This window comes from Schistocerca gregaria, chromosome 7 (assembly GCF_023897955.1).
Source record: "Schistocerca gregaria isolate iqSchGreg1 chromosome 7, iqSchGreg1.2, whole genome shotgun sequence".
NCBI lineage: Eukaryota > Metazoa > Arthropoda > Insecta > Orthoptera > Acrididae > Schistocerca > Schistocerca gregaria.
The window spans coordinates 22,346,914-22,371,680 of NC_064926.1; the positions used below are offsets into that span (position 1 = coordinate 22,346,914).

The following is a 24,767-nucleotide window of genomic DNA, read 5'->3' on the forward strand; positions in this document are numbered from 1 at the left end:
ATCTTGTAAATAAGTTGTAAGGTCAGTATTGCCTCACGTGTTCCTGTATTTCTACAGAATCCAAACTTATCTTCCCCAAGGTCAGCTTCTACCAGTTTTTACATTTGTCTGTGAAGAGTTCATGTTAGTATTTTGCAGCTGTGACTTATTAAACTGATAGTTCGGTAATTTTCCCATCTGTCAACACCTACTTTCCTTGGGATTGGATTTATTTTATGCTTCTTGAAGTCTGAGGGTATTTTGCCTGTCTCATACATCTTGCTCACCAGATGGTAGAGTTTTGTCATGACTGGCTCTCCAAGGCCGTCAGTAGTTCTAATGGAATGTTGTCTACTCCGGGCGCCTTGTTTCAACTCAGGTCTTTCAGTGCTCTGTCAAACTCTTCTCGCAGTATCTTATCTCCCATTTCGTCTTCATCTACATCCTCTACCATTTTCATAATATTGACCTCAAGTGTATTGCCCTTGTATAGACCCTCTGTATACTCCTTCCACCTTTCTGGTTTCTATCCTTTGCTTAGAACTGCGTTTCCATCTGAGCTCTTGATATTCCTACAAATGGTCCTCTTTTCTCCAAAGGTCTCTTTAATTTCCAATAGGCAGTATCTATTGTACCCCTAATGAGATAAGCCTTTACATCCTCACATTTGTCCTCTAGCCACCTCTGCTTGGCAATTTAGCACTTCCTGTCAATCTCATTTTTGAGACGTTTGTGTACCTTTTTGCCTAGTTCATTTACTGCGCTTTTATATTTTCACCTTTCATCAATTAAATTCAATATTTCTTCTGTTACCCAGTGATTTCTATTAATCCTCATCTTTTTACCTACTTGATCATCTGCTGCCTTCACTACTTCATCCCTCATAGCTACCCATTCTTCTTCTACTGTATTTCTTTCCCCCATTCCTGTCAATTGTTCCCTTATGCTCTCCCTGAAACTCTGCACAACCTCTGGTTTAGTCAGTTTATCCAGGTCTCATCTTAAATTCCCACCTTTTTGCAGTTTCTCCAGTTTTAATCTACAGTTCATAACCAATAGATTGTGGTCAGAGTCCACATCTGCCCCTGGAAATGTCTTACAATTTAAAACCTGGTTCCTAAATCTCTCTTACCATTATATAATTTATCTGATAACTTTTAGTATCTCCTGGGTTCTTCCATGTATACAACCTTCTTTTATTATTCTTGAACCAAATGTTAGCTATGATTAAGTTATGCTCTGTGCAAAATTCTACCTGACAGCTTCCTCTTTCATTTCTTTGCCCCAATCCATATTCACCTACTACGTTTTCTTCTCTCCCTTTTCCTACTCTCGATTTCCAGTCACCCATGACTATTAATTTTTCGTCTCCCTTCACCACCTGAATAATTTCTTTTCTCTCATCATACATTTTATCAATTTCTTAATCATCTGCAGAGCTAGTTGGCATATAAACTTGTACAACTGTAGTCGGCATGGGTTTCATGTCTGTCTTGGCCACAATAGTGCGTTCACTATGCTGTTTGTAGTAGCTTATCCACATTCCTATTTTCCTATTCATTATTAAACCTACTTCAGCGTTACCCTTCTTTGATTTTCTATTTATAACCCTGTATTCACCTAACCAGAAGTCTTGTTCCTCCTGTTACCAATTCCCACTATATCTAACTGTAACCTATCCATTTCCCTATTAAATTTTCTGACCTACCTGCTCAATTAAGGCATCTGACATTCCATGCTCCAATGCGTAGAACGCCAGTTTGCTTTCTCCTGATAATGACGTCATCTTGAGTAATCCCCACCCAGAGATCCAAATGGGGGACTATTTTACCTTTGGAATATTTTACCCAAGAGGACACATCATTTAACCATACAATAAAGCTGCATGCCCTTGGGAAAAATTAGGGCTGCAGTTTCCCCTTCCTTTCTGCCATTTGCAGTACCAGCACAGCAAGGCTGTTTTGGTTAGTGTTAAAAGGCCAGATCAGTCAATCATCCAGACTGTTGCCCCTGCAACAACTGGAAAGGCTGCTGCCTCTCTTCAGGAACCACACATTTGTCTGGCCTCTCAACAGATGCCCCCTCCGTTGTGGTTGCACCTACAGTACGGCCATCTGTATCGCTGAGGCACGCAAGCCTCCCCACGAACAGCAAGGTCCGTGGTTCATGGGGGGGGAGGGTCTGACTATATAGCATGTGTATATGGTTGGGCAACATTTATTAAATGTTGTTGCAGATTGAGGTTAAGAAAAAGCTATGAATTTGCCAAAAACTGAATTGGACTGAGTAAGTTACCTTGTTGTGTATCTTGTCGGCACTTTTTCTAAAGTTTCCAATACTTCAATTTTTTGGTATGTATTTAACTGCACTTTAAAGACTAAAATGCTATTGATATTGGCACTCCCCTTGTGTGGATGGACTGATTAAGGCAGTGGATTGTTTATATGACACTGAACCTGTATTAAGTAAAAGTTTGTTCGTATAGGTGTATAACCATCCTGATTTAAATTTTTTGTGAAGTAACATGAGGTTAATGCTCACATGGTTATCTTGACTATAGAACATCGTATTCCAGTTGGGCTAATGATTGAGTCTTAATCACACATTTCCTCCTTCCCTCTTCCAATTCTTTTTTTCTCAGTTCTGTCTTCCTTTGCGTGAATAGAATGTACATAGTCTCATTAATAGGGAAACAAAATTTAGGAGGGGGGCAGCTTCAAATAGGGCATTCCATAAGGATCAGGATATGGATTGTTATTGTATTTGGCACTCATAAATGACTTACTAAATATGTATAACAACGAAAATAACCAATTTTGGCACAACATAATGTAACAGGGTAGATAAAAAATAAAATAGAAAAGTCTCCCCTTACCGGGGGTTCTAGGTGAATTTCCGAACTCTACCTGTTTTCCTAAACCTCTTCAGTCCTTTCCTGCACCCCTCTTTTTTCCCCTTCAACCCTTACGCCAGGATGAGGAGTCACTGGCTCTGAAAGCTTTCAGAAGTAAAACTTTTTTATTTTTTATATGTGTGTTCACCTTCTGCCACTTGGTGAGTAGATTTTTTATCTATCCAGTTAAATTATTAAATATGTAGGTGAACTCTTAAGGAATTCTTAAGTTTGCTAGTAACATAAGGAAACCTTGTGGGTCCAAAAAGTTTCATGACTGGAGTAATAAAAAAACAGTAGGGTGATTTTAATGCTTCAGGTGTTCTAAATAGTTGCTCTCCACTTGAGAACATTGCACAGAATAGTCATATTGTCAGAAAAGTCCTCCTTTGGTATACTGTGCAACTATGGTTACCAAATCACCTGGATTATCTGGCTTCTACTTGGTTATCAATGTTCTTTCTCAACTCTGGTTACAAATTTAAAAAAGAAAATCCGATTTTTGGACTCCCATGTCAAGTGATGTGAAGTGTCATCTGGCAGACTGAAATTAAAACTGGAAGTAATTTGGAAGAGATAAAAGCATAATCCCCCCCCCCCATGAACCACGGACCTTGCCGCTGGTGGGGAGGCTTGCGTGCCTCAGCGATACAGATAGCCGTACCGTAGATGCAACCACAACGGAGGGGTATCTGTTGAGAGGCCAGACAAACGTGTGGTTCCTGAAGAGGGGCAGCAGCCTTTTCAGTAGTTGCAGGGGCAACAGTCTGGATGATGGACTGATCTGGCCTTGTGACAATAACCAAAACAGCCTTGCTGTGCTGGTACTGCGAATGGCTGAAAGCAAGGGGAAACTACAGCCGTAATTTTTCCCGAGGGCATGCAGCTTTACTGTATGATTAAATGATGATGGCATCCTCTTGGGTAAAATATTCTGGAGGTAAAATAGTCCCCCATTCGGATCTCCGGGCGGGGACTACTCAAGAGGATGTCGTTATCAGGAGAAAGAAAACTGGCGTTCTACGGGTTGGAGCGTGGAATGTCAGATCCCTTAATCGGGCAAGTAGGTTAGAAAATTTAAAAAGGGAAATGGATAGGTTAAAGTTAGATATAGTGGGAATTAGTGAAGTTCGGTGGCAAGAGGAACCTGACTTCTGGTCAGGTGACTACAGGGTTATAAACACAAAATCAAATAGGGGTAATGTAGGAGTAGGTTTAATAATGAATAGGAAAATAGGAATGCGGGTAAGCTACTACAAACAGCATAGTGAACGCATTATTGTGGTCAAGATAGATACGAAGCCCACACCTACTACAGTAGTAAAAGTTTATATCCCAACTAGCTCTGCAAATGACAAAGAAATTGAAGAAATGTATGATCAAATAAAAGAAATTATTCAGAATGTGAAGGGTGACGAAAATTTAATAGTCATGGGTGACTGGAATTCGTTAGTAGGAAAAGGGAGAGAAGGAAACGTAGTAGGTCAATATGGACTGGGGCAAAGAAATGAAAGAGGAAGCCGCCTGGTAGAATTTTGCACAGAGCACAACTTATTCATAGCTAACACTTAGTTCAAGAATCATAAAAGAAGGTTGTATACATGGAAGAAGCCTGGAGATACTGACAGGTTTCAGATAGATTATATAATGGTACGACAGAGATTTAGGAACCAGGTTTTAAATTGTAAGACATTTCCAGGGGCAGATGTGGACTCTGACCACAATCTTGTGGTTATGAACTGTAGATTAAAACTGAAGAAACTGCAAAAAGGTGGGAATTCAAGGAGATGGGACCTGGATAAACTAAAAGAACCAGAGGTTGTACAGAGTTTCAAGGAGAGCATAAGGGAGCAATTGACAGGAATGGGGGAAAGAAATACAATAGAAGAAGAATGGGTAGCTTTGAGGGATGAAGTAGTGAAGGCAGCATAGGATCAAGTAGGTAAAAAGACTAGGGCTAGTAGAAATCCTTGGGTAACAGAAGAAATATTGAATTTAATTGATGAAAGGAGAAAATACAAAAATGCAGTAAATGAAGCAGGCAAAAAGGAATACAAACGTCTCAAAAATGAGATCGACAGGAAGTGCAAAATGGCTAAGCAGGGATGGCTAGAGGACAAATGTAAGGATGTAGAGGCTTATCTCACTAGAGGTAAGATAGATACTGCCTACAGGAAAATTAAAGAGACCTTTGGAGAAAAGAGGACCACTTGTATGAATATTAAGAGCTCAGATGAAAACCCAGTTATAACCAAAGAAGGGAAAGCAGAAAGGTGGAAGGAGTATATAGAGGGTCTATACAAGGGCGATGTACTTGAGGACAATATTATGGAAATGGAAGAGGATGCAGATGAAGATGAAATGGGAGATATGATACTGCATGAAGAGTTTGACAGAGTAGTGAAAGACCTGAGTCGAAACAAGGCCCCCGGAGTTGACAACATTGGAACTACTGACGGCCTTGGGAGAGCCAGTCCTGACAAAACTCTACCATCTGGTGAGCAAGATGTATGAGACAAGCGAAATACCCTCAGACTTCAGGAAGAATGTAATAATTCCAATCCCAAAGAAATCAGGTGTTGACAGATGTGAAAATTACCGAACTATCAGTTTAATAAGTTACAGCTGTAAAATACTAACGCGAGTTCTTTACAGACGAATGGAAAAACTGGTAGAAGCGGACCTCGGGGAAGATCAGTTTGGATTCCGTAGAAATGTTGGAACACGTGAGGCAATACTGACCCTACGGCTTATCTTAGAAGCTAGATTAAGAAAAGGCAAACCTACGTTTCTAGCATATGTAGACTTAGAGAAAGCTTTTGACAATGTTGACTGGAATACTCTCTTTCAAATTCTGAAGGTGGCAGGGGTAAAATACAGGGAGCGAAAGGCTATTTACAATTTGTACAGAAACCAGATGGCAGTTATTAGAGTCGAGGGGCATGAAAGGGAAGCAGTGGTTGGGAAAGGAGTAAGACAGGGTTGTAGCCTATCCCCGATGTTATTCAATCTGTATATTGAGCAAGCAGTAAAGGAAACAAAAGAAAAATTTGGAGTAGGTATTAAAATCCATGGAGAAGAAATAAAAACTTTGAGGTTCGCCAATGACATCGTAATTCTGTCAGAGACAGTAAAGGACTTGGAAGAGCAGTTGAACGGAATGGATAGTGTCTTGAAAGGAGGATATAAGATGAACATAAACAAAAGCAAAATGAGGATAATGGAATGTAGTCGAATTAAGTCGGGTGATGCTGAGGGAATTAGATAAGGAAATGAGACAGCTAAAGTAGTAAAGGAGTTTTGCTATTTGGGGAGCAAAATAACTGATGATGGTCGAAGTAGAGAGGATATAAAATGTAGACTGGCAATGGCAAGAAAAGCGTTTCTGAAGAAGAAAAGTTTGTTAACATCGAGTATAGATTTAAGTGTCAGGAAGTCATTTCTGAAAGTATTGGTATGGAGTGTAGCCATGTATGGAAGTGAATCATGGACGATAAATAGTTTGGACAAGAAGAGAATAGAAGCTTTCGAAATGTGGTACTACAGAAGAATGCTGAAGATTAGATGGGTAGATCACATAACTAATGAGGAGGTATTGAATAGAATTGGGGAGAATAGAAGTTTGTGGCACAACTTGACCAGAAGAAGGGATCGGTTGGTAGGACATGTTCTGAGGCATCAAGGGATCACAAATTTAGCATCGGAGGGCAGGGTGGAGGGTAAAAATCATAGAGGGAGACCAAGAGATGACTACACTAAGCAGATTCAGAAGGACGTAGGTTGCAGTAGGTACTGGGAGATGAAGCAGCTTGCACAGGATAGAGTAGCATGGAGAGCTGCATCAAACCAGTTTCAGGACTGAAGACCACAGCAACACAAAAGCATAATGAGATTTTCACTCTGCAGCGGAGTGTGTGCTGATACGAAACTGCCTGGCAGATTAAAACTGTGTGTCGGACCGAGACTCGAACTCGGGAACTCTACCAACTGAGCTACCCAAGCACGACTCACGCACCATACTCACAGCTTTACTTTTGCCGGTACCTCGTCTCCTACCTTCCTGCACACAGTTTTAATCTGTCAGGAAGTTTCATATCAGCGCACACTCCGCTCCAGAGTGAAAATCTCATTCTGGAAACATCCCCCAGGCTGTGGCTAAGCCATGTCTCTGCAATATCCTTTCCTTCAGGAGTGCTAGTTCTGCAGGGTTTGCAGGAGAGCTTCTGTAAAGTTTGGAAGGTAGGAGACAAGGTACTGGCAAAAGTAAAGCTGTGAGGACGGTGCGTGAGTCGTGCTTTTGTAGCTCAATTGTTAGTGGACTTGCCCGCGAAAGGCAAAGGTCCTGAGTTCGAGTCTCGGTCCCGCACACAGTTTTACTCTGCCAGGAAGTTTCAGATAAAAGCATGTTGGCAACAATTCTGGCACTCATTGATTGTTGTGACATGATGCCTTGATCTTACGCTTAGCTACTATGGAGTAACTTTTGTGCTTTCCTGCACAAAAGTCAGTTGGAATTTAACATGTATGTGTTAGACATTCATCTTAAATTGTTACTTAAAGCGTGACTGTTTGTGCCTTCATGGAATCTAGGTATTGATGGCTCCAGTATCAATCTGATTCTGTATACATAGTGTGTAGGGTCATAGCAGTAATGAGATGCTGAAACTGACTATCTAAATAAAATAACTTCTAGGATTGATCCTTCATGTAAATATGTACTCTGTTGTTTTGTGCTAAGTTCGTATTGATATAAAATCACGCATGATGAATTTTTCCAGGAAATAAATGTCCAATTTTTTGTTTGCATCCACATGTCATATTTGTTGTTTGGGGACTCAAGGTGTGTGGGACAAACTTGCGCCCCCCCCCCCACACACACACACACTTTTTCTCTTCTTCAAAATGTTCTGAAGAATGTCTTAAATCTTGATGTTGCGATTTGTTACTTAACAACTTTAACGCATTATGGCCACATGTCCCCTACTTAATGCTGCCTACTCACAACCAACTGGTTGAATGTGCATCTGTTGTTTACAGTTGTTAATTCAAGTTGCCACAGTTAATTACTGCACTAATGTTGCTTACATGCCAGGGAAAAATAAGTGTCAGAAGTTTTTGGACGGGCAGTTATTACTCAAGAACCTAGCGAAACACACATAGCCAAGATATCGATTGATCAGGATTATATGATACACTGTAGAAAATTTAGACAAAAAAACTCCAATCTCTAAATGAAATCACATGTCTAAAATTTGTAAGACAGTGGGTACTGAAGTATGTGTTCCATTGTTGGTGTTGAGCTTGTTGAGATTCCCAATTTCTTGAATTGTTGCATGAAAGCTTGTTGAATACCTGTGTATGACAGTGTATTAACTCTACTCTGAAATCTAGAGATGGATACAAAAACTATTTGAAAATTACTTTTGTGTCTTCTGTTATGGTTGTTAGATGACAGTTAAGATGAAACTGATTTTTGTCACCAATAAAAATCGTTGAGTAAATATACGGGTAAGTTGTGTAAGAATTCAGAGATCCTTAACAATGAATTTGAAAGATAGGCAGTTATCTGGTTTACACAGTATTCTCTCTGCTTACTTTCATTAATTACTTTATTTACTTTAGGTGCTCTGCCCCAAAAGAGTATCACATATATATGCTATGTAAACTTTAGTCAGTTTATCATAAGAGTTTACTTTCCTGTTGGCCCAGTTTCTTCATTCTCTTGAACCTCAACTTTCTTTCTTTGTCTGAAATTACCCTTCCCATTGTTTGTCTTGATTTTTTTTTTACTTTGATTGTATTGACTTTTGTCTTTTTTAAAAATATCCTGTTGTAATTGGTAGTTCTTTTATACCATCCGTGATTTTCATAACCTGTTTCACCATTATTCTTCAGTCTGTTCTCTTTCCTGGTATCCTCATTAGGTTTTCGAAGAAGGAAATGGGTTTCGTCCTTATTGTCCTTGTTTCTGGTTTAATTTCTGTGTAGACTGTTAATTAGAAGCTACTCTCAAGAGTCCACTTTTTGGGTGTTTTCATGTTTATCCATGTTCTGATTATTGTTCTTTCTGTCTTGAGAATTGCGTCTATTTCTGAAGTGTTAATTGTTTAGAGAGCAGTTTCACTTACAATTTTTTTTCTTGTATAACTAATTTGTTGTGCTGTAATGTTGTGACTGTTGAGAGGCATTTTTGTTTTTGTATTCTTGATGACATATTGTGATTTTGTCATTTTTTTTTTAAATTCTGTCTTATCACGAAGGTTTTCTATTGAGTTTAGGTATTATGACTTCTCCAACATACACTCCTGGAAATGGAAAAAAGAACACATTGACACAGTTGTCAGACCCACCATACTTGCTCCGGACACTGCGAGAGGGCTGTACAAGCAATGATCACACGCACGGCACAGCGGATACACCAGGAACCGCGGTGTTGGCCGTCGAATGGCGCCAGCTGCGCAGCATTTGTGCACCGCCGCCGTCAGTGTCAGCCAGTTTGCCATGGCATACGGAGCTCCATCGCAGTCTTTAACACTGGTAGCATGCCGCGACAGCGTGGACGTGAACCGTATGTGCAGTTGACGGACTTTGAGCGAGGGCGTATAGTGGGCATGCGGGAGGCCGGGTGGACGTACCGCCGAATTGCTCAACACGTGGGGCGTGAGGTATCCACAGTACATCGATGTTGTCGCCAGTGGTCGGCGGAAGGTGCACGTGCCCGTCGACCTGGGACCGCACCGCAGCGACGCACGGATGCACGCCAAGACCGTAGGATCCTACGCAGTGCCATAGGGGACCGCACCGCCACTTCCCAGCAAATTAGGGACACTGTTGCTCCTGGGGTATCGGCGAGGACCATTCGCAACCGTCTCCATGAAGCTGGGCTACGGTCCCGCACACCGTTAGGCCGTCTTCCGCTCACGCCCCAACATCGTGCAGCGCGCCTCCAGTGGTGTTGCGGCAGGCGTGAATAGAGGGACGAATGGAGACATGTCGTCTTCAGCGATGAGTCGCTTCTGCCTTGGTGCCAATGATGGTCGTATGCATGTTTGGCGCTGTGCAGGTGAGCGCCACAATCAGGACTGCATACGACCGAGGCACACAGGGCCAACACCCGCCATCATGGTGTGGGGAGCGATCTCCTACACTGGCCGTACACCTCTGGTGATCGTCGAGGGGATACTGAATAGTGCATGGTACATCCAAACCGTAATCGAACCCATCATTCTACCATTCCTAGACCGGCAAGGGAACTTGCTGTTCCAACAGGACAATGCACGTCCGCATTTATCCCGTGCCACCCAACGTGCTCTAGAAAGTGTAAGTCAACTATCCTGGCCAGCAAGATCTCCGGATCTGTCCCCCATTGAGCATGTTTGGGACTGGATGAAGCGTCGTCTCACGCGGTGTGCACGTCCAGCACGAATGCTGGTCCAACTGAGGCGCCAGGTGGAAATGGCATGGCAAGCCGTTCCACAGGACTACATCCAGCATCTCTACGATCGTCTCCATGGGAGAATAGCAGCCTGCATTGCTGCGAAAGGTGGATATACACTGTACTAGTGCCGACATTGTGCATGCTCTGTTGCCTGTGTCTATGTGCCTGTGGTTCTGTCGGTGTGATTATGTGATGTATCTGACCCCAGGAATGTGTCAATAAAGTTTCCCCTTCCTGGGACAATGAATTCACGGTGTTCTTATTTCAATTTCCAGGAGTGTATTTAAATTTGTATAAAATTTTGATTTCCTGTTACATTTTGATTTTTTTATAAGGGGTGGGCCAGTTAACAAATGGTATTTCTGATTTTTCAAAGGATTTTCTAAAGCAGTTTTCTACATGATCTCCTGTAGTTATTAAACATGTTGTCTAGTTTCCTGAGTGTTGTTGGACTGGAAAACAAGGTCATCAGTGATTCCCAGGCAGTTAACTTTGTGTTATCATGGGACTCACAATTTTGATATTCTTGAAGTTAACCTTGTCCCATTCTCTCACTACATATCCCAATGGACAGTTGAACATCAGTGATGGTCCATAGTCTCCTAAATTTGTTTGTGTAGGGAATTATTCAGAAAGTACTTGATAAAATCTATTATAAACTTCAGGATCTTATTTTATCTTGCTCTTTTGTTAAATTTGATGTCTATGTGAAGCTAGTTCTCATATTTAATGACCAAAGATGAACTGGCACGATCACTTGTAGTACCTGTAGATTATCTATTACATGATCTGTTAATTGGTAAATCACGTGGGTGTTTTCACATGTGGCTCTGCCTTTGATCATGTATGCCTTCCGGGTTACAGGACTGGAGTAGGAACAGCCATGGATACCAGGATGGCCCCCTCGTACTCCAACCTATTTATGGGTCACTTAAAGGAAGCCTTCTTGGTTACCCAGGCCTGCCAACCTAAAGTTTGGTACAGATTTATTGATGACCCCTTCATGATCTGGGCTCACAGTGAAGAACAGCTCCAGAATTTCCTCTCCAACCTCAACTCCTTGGTTCCATCAGATTCACCTGGTCCTACTCCAAATCCCATGCCACTTTCCTTGACATTGACCTCAGTCTGTCCAATGGTCAGCTTCACACATCCGTCCACATCAAACCCACCAACAAGCAACAATACCTCCATTATGACAGCTGCCACCCATTCCATATCAAACGGTCCCTTCCCTACAGCCTAGGCCTTCGTGGCAAACGAATCTGCTCCAGACCTGAATCCCTGGCCCATTACACCAACCACCTGAAAACAGCTTTCGCATCCCGCAACTACCCTCCCGACCTGGTACAGAATCAGATAACCAGAGCCACTTCCTTATCCCTTCAAACCCAGAACCTCCCACAGAACCACCCCAAATGTGCCCCACTTGTGACAGGATACGTTCCGGGACTGGATCAGACTCTGAATGTGGCTCTCCAGCAGGGATACAACTTCCTCAAATCCTGCCCTGAAATGAGATCCATCCTTCATGAAATCCTCCCCACTCCACCGAGAGTGTCTTTACACTGTCCACCTAACCTTCGTAACCTCTTGGTTCATCCCTATGAAATCCCCAAACCACCTTCCCTACCCTCTGGCTCCTACCCTTGTAACCGCCCCCCCCCCCCCCCCCCCGGTGTAGAACCTCTCCCATATCCCATGCACCACTACCACCACCACCACCACCACCACCACCACCACCACCACCACCACTTACTCCAGTCCCGTAACCCGGAAGGTGTGCACCGTCAAATGCAGATTCATGTGTGAAAGCACTCACATGATCTGTTAATGTACACGATACACATATACCATCATACACACATTTTCTCAGTGTTGACAAGCTGCTATCATATATCACCTTCTAGGAATGTGACGCCCGGTTTTGCACAATTTCATAGAACTGCACTTAAATTATTTTGTCACCATTCATTTCATGTCAGTGAATTTAATTCTGTTGACAAATACATCCCATAGTGACTGTCAATTTTCCTTAGAAGATTTTTAAGTAGAAATTATTTTCATTCACCCATGTTCTGTAAATCAAATGCTATGTCCATAAATGAAATATTTTGTACCCTCTGAACCTTTGGGTCTAAGTAAAATGACTTGCCCCTCCTTTTTAACCTCCATGAATCTATCGTTTCTTTCTTTTTGAGGAAGGAACTAACAGTTGCAAAAACTAAGCTAGTGTTTTTGCATGTGCCTGTTGGCAGCACCTAGAATTCACCTCCTTAAACTAATGACTGGGCACCCATTCTGTCTTCTTGTAATTATGTGAAAATGAAGATTTATATTTTCTTCAAAAAATAATATTCATTCCTAAGTAGGCCTGTGTAATGAAATAAGTATAGAAACTTAAAAATAGTTCGTTATAACCAGTGGAAAATAAATGTAGCAGCCCAAGAGTTATGGGCAATAACAAATACTCTAGAGATTGGTCATGACCAAACAGCAAACACAGTAACAACTCAGTGTATTGCTTACTTTAGTGGCTGATGTATCTGTGTTACATTGTTTACAGGGGTGTGTAAAATGTCAGTGGATTGTAATTTGTTGATGAAGCATTAGTAACAGGTTTTATAAAGTGAATTTTGTCTTTGTGAACAGGTTCTTTAACAGAGATGTCAACTGTGTCCGTGATTTTTTCCGAAGGCGATTTGGATATGAAAGTACACTGTATCCATCATTCAGGGATATCATGTAAGAGATGTTTCTTGATATTTACTTCTTATATTACTTCATATATCAGAAATAAATTGTAGAGGAGACCAGGTGAAGTAGCCAACCCATAATTGTAAACCCTCTAAACTGTTATAGGTTGGATAGTTGTTGATATAACAACAGTTGTAATTTCAGTAAATAAATGTGCTCAAAGCTCTTAAAAGGAGACTAAAGGTGTAATTCCCTTTGTAGCACACTGTGCAGAGGAAAAAAAGGCTACAAACAATTTTTTGTACTGTGTTGTCATTCTGTGCATAGTCTTCGATGAAATTGTCAGTAATTGCACATTAAATCCTAATCTTCCTTTTTCTCATAAATGTTCTCTCTCTTCCAGGAGAGAAGATACTTTGGATGTTGAGGTCCTTGCCAGTGGTTTTACACGGCAGATGGACAAATATCTCAACATTGAAATGGGCGTTGAGGAAGATGACAGAACTGGTGACCTTGAGGATGACAGCAGTAGTGTGAATGTGGATGAACTGAGACAAGAAGTAGAAAATTTAGTACAAGAGGGAACATCTCAGATGTCTGACAAACAGAGAAACGTAGCAGGAACTCAGACTGTGTACAGCTTGTCTGAAAGAGATGCCAAGGTAGAAAGTATTAGCACATGTGATGAAAGGACTGGGAATCAGGGTTCAGTAAGTGAATGTAGTTGTGTTGACGCAAAGCAGCAACATACAGAGGAGGGTGGAAATGAACACCTGCAGAAATGTGAAGAAAATTATGAAACATTGTGCCAGAACACTGCAGAGCAATTATCTAGTGTCATTAAATTTAAAGATAAAATTGAAGAGCATGATAAGGAGAGTTGTGGAGGCAGTGCCATGGGCGTTTCTCACAGTGATTATAGTGATGATGGTAACACAAGGGACTGTAACAGCGTAACGACAGGCTCATTTGACACTCGTAGCTTCCGCAGTACTTCCACTGCTGCAACAATTGCTCCACAGGCCATCCAAAGTCGTGTAAAGAAGTCATTGATGAAACGAGAAGCAGTGCTGGCTCGTCACAGAATGCACGTAAAGGGGGAAGCAAGTGCTGTGACGCGTGCCCGCAGGGACAACAATGATACCATCAAGCAGTCAACTGGAATATGGGGCTGGGCGTAATATTCCTTAGCAGGCAGAACTCAAGAGGTGAGTGTATTTAATGTGTCAAGTCAAATTATGCAGTAGAGTAATATAAGCGGGACTGAATGGTTCAGTCATTTAGGTCCAGTCCCCTCCCTCACTGTGTGTGTTGCATGGGCCTCGAGCTATTGCAGCCTTTTTTTCTCTCCTTAGCTGCATTCTTTTCCCCATACCCACTCCTCCTACTCCTACCTCCCCCCTTCTCCCTTGGCGTTGTCCTTCATGATGATCCAGCTATTTCCTTAGTTCCACTATTCTTTTTTGGTCTTGTCATATGTTTCCACTCTGTTTTTTATTATTGGCTTTTTCTGGTACCCCTTGGAGTTTGACATCCATTTATAAATTTTGTTTCAGTGGTGTGAACCATTTGGGGAAGAGCTCCCTCCCTAGCTTCTCTGGCATATGTTTCTCTCCCCCCCTTCCTTCCCCACTAGATCACTAGCACATGTAGCTAGTTTGTGGGGTGGGGCTGTTAAGTATGACAACACAGGCATGATACTTCTACTACCTGAGCTGCCACCACCTCGTATATGCTGAGTAGCAGCAGCTCATCTTCTTGGGGCTTTGGAACTCCCAGCAATGACACCCGTTTCAGGCGACCTTTGCCACAGTGCAGTGGCGTCCATAGAGTGAGACTCTGATCAGAGTGGGTGGTACAAGGCTGTCTGCTCTGCACATGAAGTGTGCTAAGCTCCATATCTCTGGGCGCTCTTCCGTGGCCGTTTCTTGAGACAGGAATGGTTCTCTCTCTGCTCCTGCTTTTGCTTCCTCAGACTACTACTGCCTGGCCACCCCATGGGAAAAGGACCAGGCCCACCAGCTCAGGGCGAAACCCTTTGCCTGTTACTTGATTTGTTCCAGGCAAGACGGGGAGACTTTTGCTGCTACCAAACTGCTCTTCTTTCGTAGAATGTACTAAAGATAAGTTTGGTAAAGTTGGCTCACTTACTAATGTGTGATGTGGTTCCCTACTGATTAAGACCTCTTCTCTGTCAACCCTTTTGTGCACTTAGGAGACATGTTGCTTTACACCACAAACCAACCAACCAACCAACCTGGTGAACATTATTCCTCAATGGTCCTTACATAAGACTCAGGGCATTATTTTCCTCCTCCTTCAACCTAACAAGTAACTCTGGACTAATCTGGCATGATGCAGCATTAATTTTGTCCAGTGAGTCCAGATAGGTCCTAAGGGCAATAACATTGATACTGTTGCTTTCATCCTGTCTTTTGAAGGGTACTCGTGGCAAAATCAAAGTTACGATTTACTGTTGCCATGTGAAGTTCTATATCCCACCTCCAGTGTCTCCAATTTGGTCACATATCTTTGGGATGGGAGACGAATTCTATTTGTGGGGACTACAGCTGCTCTCTCCTTGTGGCGAGTTTTGCAAACCATCATCCAAATGTGTGAACTGTTCCGGTCCAAATTTTTGTCACTCACAGAATTGCTTGATCTCTAGAAAGGAAAGGAAGCTCCAGGAATTCAAAACTCTCGACCTTGTAGCCTACTCTGAGGCCCAACACAAATTTGACTGTCTCTGCCTGATATCTTTAATGTCTACATTTGCTTCTGTTGCCTCCTCCCCTCTCCCTCGCCTTTCCTCCTCCCTGGTGGTTCCCATTTCCTCCCCTTATGAACCAATAATTCTCCTCAGCTGCAGAAGAGACACTCTTCTCTAGCGCTCATGGGGGTGGGGCTCCCTCGAGGAACCCCCCACCTTCAGGATAATAAGCCTCCAATGGAACTGTAATGGTTTATATTGGCACCTTCCAGAATTGCAGCCTCTTATTTCTCTCTACTCTGTAGCTGGGGTTGTGTTTCAGGAATCTTGTTTTGTGGGTACTCATTCACTGACTCTTTTTGGTTTCTAAGCTGTCTGTTGGAGCCAGGTTGGCCCTTTGCGAGCCTCCCGTGGTGTCATACTTTGGTCCACATGAACATTGTTAGTTCCTGGTTTCCTCTTCATACTGCACTGAAAGCGATGGCTGTTCGGGTCCATTTATACTCTGTGATAATGAAATGCAATCTTTATCTCCCTGTCCTCACGACTTCCCCACTATCCCCTCCTTCCCCTCTCTGTGTTATTACCTGTTTCAACCTGGTCATCCCTCTGGTTTCTTGTTTTATTCCTCCTTACCTTTTCTCTTTCATCCTTCCTTTATGGCATTTTCGGTCCTCCTCCTTTGGGATTTGACCTCTACTTCTATGTTTCCTCTCCGTAGTGTGAGCCATTTGGAGAACAACTCCCTCTCTAGTATCAGTGGTATGGATTCCTTTCCTCCCTTCCTTTTCCTGTTCTGTCTCTGCTGTAGCCCCCCACCTCCCCACTAGGTCACCAACACTTGTATCCAGTCTGTGTGGTGGGACTATTGGGTACCCATACTGCTTAGCCCCCTCACAACACAGGGATACCTGAACTGTTGCCTCTCCACGTATGCCTAGGAATCGTCGCTTGTCATCCCAGAGCTTCAGAACTCTCAGCAATGTGGCTGCTGTGCCAAAAAGCCGTTGCTATGGCTAAGTGGTGCCTACCAGGAGAGCCCTTTATTGGAGTGGCAGATGCTTTGTGTCTGAAGCATAACAAGCTCCAAAAATCTGGCCATTCTGCTATGGCCATCTCTTCAGTTGGTAACGGATCATTGAATGCTGCTTCTTATGTCCCTTTGGCCTTCCGTTCCAGGGCTGCACCCGGGGATGAGTGCCGGACCTGGTATAAGGATGTAGGGGGAGCATTCGCCGCCACAGAGCCATTATTTTTTGTGGAAAATGTCAGACAAGATTGGCTAAGTGCAGTGTCTTAGTAAGATGCAGTCGGATTCCTTGTTGATCAAAACTACTTCTGCCGCCCAATCTGCAGCGCTTCGTGTTTGTGACCATCTTGGCGACATCCCTGTGTCTATTACACCTCACCAGTCTTTGAATATGGTCCACGGCATCATCCCTTTGAGGTCTTCCAGTGGCATCTACACACTGTACTGTACGGATACTGTTACTACATGGATCCCACTTTATATCCCCTTGGAAGCAGTTGCTGTTGAGTCCACTTGGACTCTGCAATCATAGTTTGCAATCTGTCTCCCTCCTGACACGCCACCTACATATGCTGTCCTAACTGCCTTCCTCCAGTAACTCCACCCTCCCTTCCTCTTCCTTTGGAATTTTAATGCTAGTCACCCTTTGTCAGACAGTGCTTTTTCATCTAGTCGGGGGGGGGGGGGGGGGGTTCCTCATTGACCAATTTCTTGCAGACCTTGACCTTTGCGTTCTTAGTGATGGTTTCCCTACTCATTTTAGTGCAGCATATGGCACTTTCTCTGCGATTGATCTTTCACTCTCTTCCCCTCCCCTTCTTCCTTCCATACAGTGGTCATCACACAATGACCTCTGTGATAGTGACCACTTGCCGTTGATTCTCTTCTCCCCTTCCTGACTCCCAATGATCTGGGTACCACCCTGGACTTCCCTCATGCTGACTCGCTTCTGTAAGCCTCCTGGGTCATGTTTACACCTTCTTTGTCAGGTTGTATTGATGATGTCATCCATGATCTGTCCTATAAGATAACCCATGCTGCGAGCATTGCCATTCCCTGCTTTACGGGCCATGTTCACCATCGACCAGTTCCATGATGGAGCACAACCATTGCCACCACTATCCGTGATCATCTTCTAACATATTAAGTAGCACCTGTCTTCCGCCGCTCTTTTTACCTTTAAACATCTTCACACTAAAGCCCGTTACTTAATCAAATAGAGCAAATGGGTGTGTGGGGAACACTTTGTCTCCTCTCCTAGGTTCTTCTGTTCCTTCATCACGGATGTGGGCTACACTCCACACCTTCTAAGGTTGTCAGCAGGTTTTCCATTATGGACCTTGCACTTCCAGGTGGTCTTTGTACAGATCCATCACTTCTCGCAGAACACCTCACAACCTGTTTTGCGACGGCATTGCTGTCAGCCTCTTATACAGCTGCCTTCCTCCTCCAGAAATAGCGAGCTGAAGCTTCCTGCTTATGTTTTACCCATTGTCAGGTATAAACCTATAGTGAACCTTCTGTGGAAAAGGAGCTGCTTCCGGCCATCTTCTTCCCACGATCAGCTCTTGACTCTGATTCCGTCCATACCAATTGCTTCAACACCTCACTCCTCCACAACACCCGTATCTCGTCCAGGTATGTAACATTATTTGGCTCCAAAGCATTTTCCCCCCTCAATGGAGAGGCAGTATTATGGATCCTATCCTGTTTTTCGTTCCCTTTTCCTTTCTTCTTTCACTTTCTCCTATCCTTCCTCCACTTCAGTATTTGAGGCTCCCCTTTCTTCTTCTTCTTCTTCTTCTTATTCTTCCCTGTGCGCTCCTGAAGGCTGGCCCATGCATCTGACGCACAACAGGTGACTGGGTAATGTGTAATTCCCAGCCCCAGTCCAACAGATAGGGTTCACACATACCCTGTAGTACAGGTGAGGCCCAGGGAGAGGTGATTACCTGAGCTGCTACCTTCCCAAAATGCTGATTGGTCCCTCTGTTAGGTGATAGGGAGGTGTGACCTGAGGTGGGAACAATCACCTAAGATGGGTGTACCCCCTTGTGAAGGAGGCCCACAGTTGGAAGGAGTGCACCATCGGAGATGCTGGCAATTGAGGGGGTTTCCTTGCTATGAGCCAATCGTCATCTTTGCAGTCCAAATCTACCAGACAAATGAAATGAAGCTCCTGATTCAAAGACCCTCCCAGCTGCACCACGGTTCCCCGTGTTTTCACGTACTGAAGACAGTCAGCCTTTCACAATGGTAAATTCGTTTATTACTCAGAAAGGTGTTGATGCAATTGCCGGCTGTATGAAACCCTGCTCTCGTTTATGGAATGGCAAATTGCTTTTGGAGACTACATCTGATTCTCAACCAAAACAACTGCTTGCCACTTCACTTCTCCACGGCTATACTGTTTGTGTCAAGGGCCATAGAACTCTGAATTCTTCGTGTGGTGTTATTTACAGTCGTCTGCTTGACCGTTCAATCAAGGCCGAAATACAGACAAACCTCTCTGATCAGCGAGTCATTGCCATCCATCAGGTGATGAAAAATGTGGATGCCTTCTTAGTGCCCACACACCCTCTTTTTCTCACTTTTGATGGAGTGGTGCTTCCATCCAAGATCAAAGCAGGCTAAGATGTTATTACAGTCCAACCATACATTCTGAACTCGATGTGCTGCTACAAGTGTCATTGTTTTGACCACACTCGAATGTCATGTCAACACCCAACCAAATGTGTAACCTGTGGTAGGGATGCGCATGAGGGCGATTGTCCGCTTCCTTCTCCCCGCTGCTTCAACTTCAGTGGCGACTATACCCCCTCCTCTCGAGGTTGTCCCGCGTACTTCGATGAGCGGGCTGTCCAAGAGATTCAGGTTAAGAAAAAACTGCCTTACACGCTCGTTCACAACTTACTAATTGCAAACCCTGTGTTCTACCATCCGACACTTGTAATACTGTTCTCGCTACATTTCACTCCCAGAAGGATGTGGTCGTGCAGACGTGCGGCCTCAATTCAGCTCTGAGGTTGTCACCAGCTACACAACCGGTGTGCCAGAAAGGACAGAGTGAATACTCCTGTAAAGACTTCTACGTCCCTCCAGCCAACTAACATCTGATGCTTTCTCTGCTAACCGGAAAGGCTCGAAGAAGTCCAACAAAGGCAAACGGTCTTCTCCTTCAGCACTCGAAGATCCTCATTGATGGTGTCACCATGTGCTACCCTTGCCTGGCCAGCCTCCATATCGCTGGTGCGCACCACCTACTGTTTTTTGTTGTTGGACTCTGCAGGCCAACAGCAGAAGAAAACGCACACTTTGGTAGACCCCATGCAGCAGCATCCTCCTGCCTCTGTGCCCCATAGTAGTGAGTCTTCATACGCTGGTACTTGGTGGCTGCTGAGGTGACAGCCCTTCATTTTTTCATCATGACTCTCCCTACCCGTCTTCAAGCTGTTGCAGTTCACCTTTTCCTTCTTCACTTGACCTTTTCTCTTTATACCGTTTACATCCCTCTGTCATTAGATGTCACCAGGGGAGACTTCCTCCAGCTTATTGGGCAGCTACCTCATTCATTTCTGCTGCTGGGTGACTTTAATGCACACCATCCCCTTTGGGGTTCTTCCAGAAACTCTGAGAGATGCCTTCTGGGCTGACTTTCTTAATCAACTTAACCTCTTCTGCCTTAACACAGGAGCACCAATGTTCCTTTCAGACTCCTCGCACACATATTCCCATTTGGACCTGTACTTGTGCACTGCACAGATTGCCCATTGTCTCGAGTGATCCGTTCTTTCTGACACCTACTTGAGCGACCATTTCTTGTGTTTTATCCATTTGCCAACTCCTACCCCACCTATGTACACACCCAAATGGCAGCTTACTAAGGCTGACTGGAGGCTTTGCTCCTCCCTGGTGACCTTCGATGAACAAGATTTCCCCAGTTGTGATGACCAGGTGGAATATCATACAAATATTGTCTTTACTGCTGCAGAATGTTCCATTCCTCGCTCTTCCTCTGTACCACACCGTGTACCGGTTCCTCGGTTGGCTGAGGCACGCTGTGATGCAATTTGCACTCGGAGACGTGCTCCCTGCATTTTTAACCGTTATCGTATGATGGCAAACTGCAATCATTATAAATAGATGCATGCACAGTATGGTTGCATTCTTTGGGATAACAAGAAAGCTAGATGGATTTTATTCAGTAGTTCTTTTAACAGTTCCACTCCCTCTTCCATCATGTGGGCCAACCTCTGACGGCTCTCTGGGTCCAAGACCGATTCCCCAATTTTCGGCCTGACAGTATCAGACTATCATTGTGGACCCTATTGCTATCTCCAACACGTTGAGCTGCCATTTTGTGGAAATTTCGAGCTCCTTCCTCCATCAGAAACGAGTGGAGGAGGCTCGGGTGATACTCTTTTCTTTTCAGAATCGTGAGTGTTACAATGCTGCCTTTACGGTGAGGGAGCTAGATTGTGCTCTCATTTCATCCCTATCCTCTGCCCCAAAGCCAGGTGCTGTTAACATTAAGATGTTGCAGCACCTTTCTCTTGCAGGCAAGCTTAATAAGTACAACTGCATATGAGCAGAGGGCATGTTCCCCAGATACTGGTGTGAAGCTAATATCATACCCGTACCTAAGCCTGGTAAGGACAAATACCTTCTTTCTGGCTACCGCCCCATCACTCTCACCAGTTGGGTTTGCAAGGTGACGGAACATATGATTCATGCCCGGATTGTATGGTGGCTCGAGTCTGGCAATTTGCTAACTACTGCACAGGGTGGATCTCGAGTGTGCTGTTCTGCAGTTGACCATGTCATTACTTTGTACACCCACGTCATGAATGGTTTCCTGGGGAAATCCCGGACTGTGGCAGGGTTTTTTGATTTGGAGAAGGTGTACACCATCTGCTGTAGAACTGGTATCCTCTGTACTCTTTACATGTTGGGCTTCTGTGTGTGCCTGCCCTGTTTTCGTCTGGCATTTCTACAAGACTGGGTTTTCACGGTACGTGTTGATCCTGCCTTCTCAGACACCTTACTCCACATAAACAGTGTGCTTCAGAGTTCCTTCCTTCCTGTCGTCCTCCTTGCTATCGCCACTAACCCTATAATGACCACTCTCTCGTTAGGCATCTCTGGCTCCTTTTGTTGATTGTTTCGCCATGTATTTCAGTTCTGCACTCACCTATCTCATTGAGCGGCATCTTCAGCAATGTCTTGATCATCTTTATTCATGGAGAATGACTTTCGTTGACAAAAACATCTTATTTTCCGTCGATTGGGATTGACGTACACTATGTGATCAAAACTATCCGGACACCTGGCTGAAAATGACTTAAAAGTTTGTGGTGGCCTTCATTGGTAATGCTGGAATTCAATATGGTGTTGGCCCACCTTTAGCTTTGATGACAGCTTCCATTCTCGCAGGCATACGTTCAATCAGGTGCTGGAAGGTTTCTTGGGAAATGGCAGCTTATTCTTCAGAGTGCTGCACTGAGAAGAGGTATCAGTGTCAGTTGGTGAGGCTTGGCACAAAGTCAGCATTTCAAAACATCCCAGAGGTGTTGTATAGGATTAAGGTCAGGACTCTGTGCAGGCCAGTTCATTACAAGGATGTTATTGTCGTGTAACCACTCCACCAAAGGCCGTGCATTATGAGTAGGTGCTCTGCAACAGTGGGAAGCAAGAAGGTGCTTAAAACATCAATGTGGGCCTGTGCTGTTATAGTGCCATGCAATATAACAAGGGGTGCAAGCCCCCGCCCCCCCCCCCCCCCCCCCCCTTTAAAAATACCACCACCTCTTAATTTTACTGTTGGCGCTAGATTATGTGTACCGGGCATTCGCAGTAACCACACCCTGCCATTGCATCGCCAAATTGTGTATCATGATTTGTCACTCCACACGACGTTTTATCACTTTAAATCGTCCAATGTTTACACTCCTTACACCAAGTGAGGTGTCGTTTGGCATTAACTGGCGTGACGTGTGGCTTATGAGCAGCCACTTGACCATGAAATTCCATTTTTCTCACTTCCTACCTAACTGCCATAATACTTGCAGTAGATCCTGATGAAGTTTAGAAATCCTGTGTGCTGGTGTGGATAGATGTCTGTCTATTACGCATTACAAAACTGTTGGTATGAATTTCTGGTGGTTCAGTTGGTTTCTCCCACCATCTTCACATCTTGGTCCTGTTGATTTTCCATTTGTTGAAACTATGAAATTCCTTGGGCTCCTGCTCGATAGCAAACTATCTTGCTCTTCCATTGTGACTTACCTGGCAGTCTGCTGTACGCAGTCCCTCAATGTCCTATGTCTCCTCAGTGGTACTTCCTGGGGTGCAGATCGAACTACCCTTCTCTGTTTGTACTGGTCCCTTGTCCGTTCAAAAGTAAACTATGGGTGCTTTGTTTATTCATCTGCAAGTCCGTCCCTCGTATGTTGTCTCAATACTATCGACAATCGTGGCAACCATTTGGCCACTGGAGCCTTTTACACTAGCCTGGTTGAGTGTCTGTATGCAAAAACTGCTGAACTGCCCCTGTCCTGCCCCTGTGACTTTCTCTTCAGCAGATATGCATGCCTTTTGTCTGCCATGTGTGGCCACCCATCCTATACCACCTCCTTCGGTAAATCCGTTGACCGCCAGTATGGGATGTGTCCCTCTACTCTGTTACCTCCTGGAGTTTGCTTTCAGCTCTTGCTCCGGCAGATTAACTTCACGCTCCCTGCAACTTTCCTGGCGGGTGTGAACTCTTCACCACCTTGGCGACAGCATGTGTTAACCTTGGCCTTCATTCAGTTCCTAAGGACACTACTCCAGTCTCATTCTATCACCTTCAGTTTCACAACCTTCACATGGAACTACGCAATAGTACCTTTGTGTACACTGACGGCTCTTGGACTGATCTTAGTGTCAGGTGTGCCTTCGTCTTTGCACCGACATTATTCGGTATCGGATTCTGGGACACTGCTCAGTATTTACAGCAGAGCTCTTCAACTTGTATCGGGCCACACAATACGTCCGGCGACACAGGCTTTTCAATTGTTCCCTCTGCTCACTCATTCAGTGCTCTTCAAAGCCTCTGTACACAGTACTCTGTCATAACCTTAGTGCAATGGGTCCAGGAAAGCTGTCACTTGTTCACTCTTGATGGAACCACTGTGATGTGTATGTGAGTTCCTGGTCATGTCGGTCTGACAGGAAAAGAGGCTGCTGCCAAGGCTGCAGTCCTCATACCTCAGACTCCCAGTTCTTATATTCCCTCCAATGATATCTGCGTGCCATCTGTCAGGAGTGGTGTCACTTTGGCATCACCACTGGTCTTTCCTTCATGGGAGTAAGCTCCAGGTAATTAAGCCTCTCCCAGCAGCTTGGACGACCTCCTCTTGGCTCTTCCACCTCGAGGAGGTCATTTTAACTAGGTTGTATATTGGGCACTGCCTTTTTAGCTGTCGCCATTTGTTAAGTGGTGCTCCCTCACCACTTTGTACTTTGTGCACATTGCTCTCAACTTTTAACTGTCTGCCATTCCCTGATGGAATGCCCTTTTTTTTAACCATTTACATTCCCATTTGGGTTTGCTGTCTGAGTTATCTGCTGTTTTAGTGAACATCGTGCGGGCCGTCAATCCCATTTTACTTTTTATCTGTTGTGGCAAAGGCTACTTAATTTTTAGTTCTGGACCTCGGTTTCCCTATGGCGTATTTTATGGACCTTTCTTCATGTCCCTGTTTTTAGCTGTCTTCTGTCGATTGGGATTGATGTACACTATGTGATCAAAAGTATATGGACACCTGGCTGACAATGATTTAAAGTTCATGGTGGCCTCCATCAGTAATGCTGGAATTCAATATGGTGTTGGCCCACCATTAGCCTTGATGACAGCTTCCACTCTTGCAGGCACATATGTTCAGTCAGGTGCTGGAAGGTTTCTTGGGGAATGGCAGCCCAGTCTTCATGGAGTGTTGCACTGAGGAGAGGTATCGATGTCAATAGGTGAGCCTGGCAC

The 24,767-nt window shown here is 44.1% G+C and overlaps 1 protein-coding gene across 2 annotated transcripts in view; it reads left to right on the plus strand.

The window, feature by feature from the left end:
• LOC126281179 (serine/threonine-protein kinase RIO2) overlaps nucleotides 1-24,767 on the plus strand; it is a 93,644-nt gene that overhangs the window by 14,392 nt on the left and 54,485 nt on the right. For both annotated transcript variants that reach the window (XM_049979871.1, XM_049979872.1), the window contains exons 6-7: nucleotides 12,963-13,055; nucleotides 13,411-14,215. In XM_049979871.1, coding sequence (XP_049835828.1) covers nucleotides 12,963-13,055; nucleotides 13,411-14,188 — 871 coding nt within the window. In that variant the 3' untranslated portion in view covers nucleotides 14,189-14,215. The remainder of the gene's footprint in view (nucleotides 1-12,962; nucleotides 13,056-13,410; nucleotides 14,216-24,767) is intronic.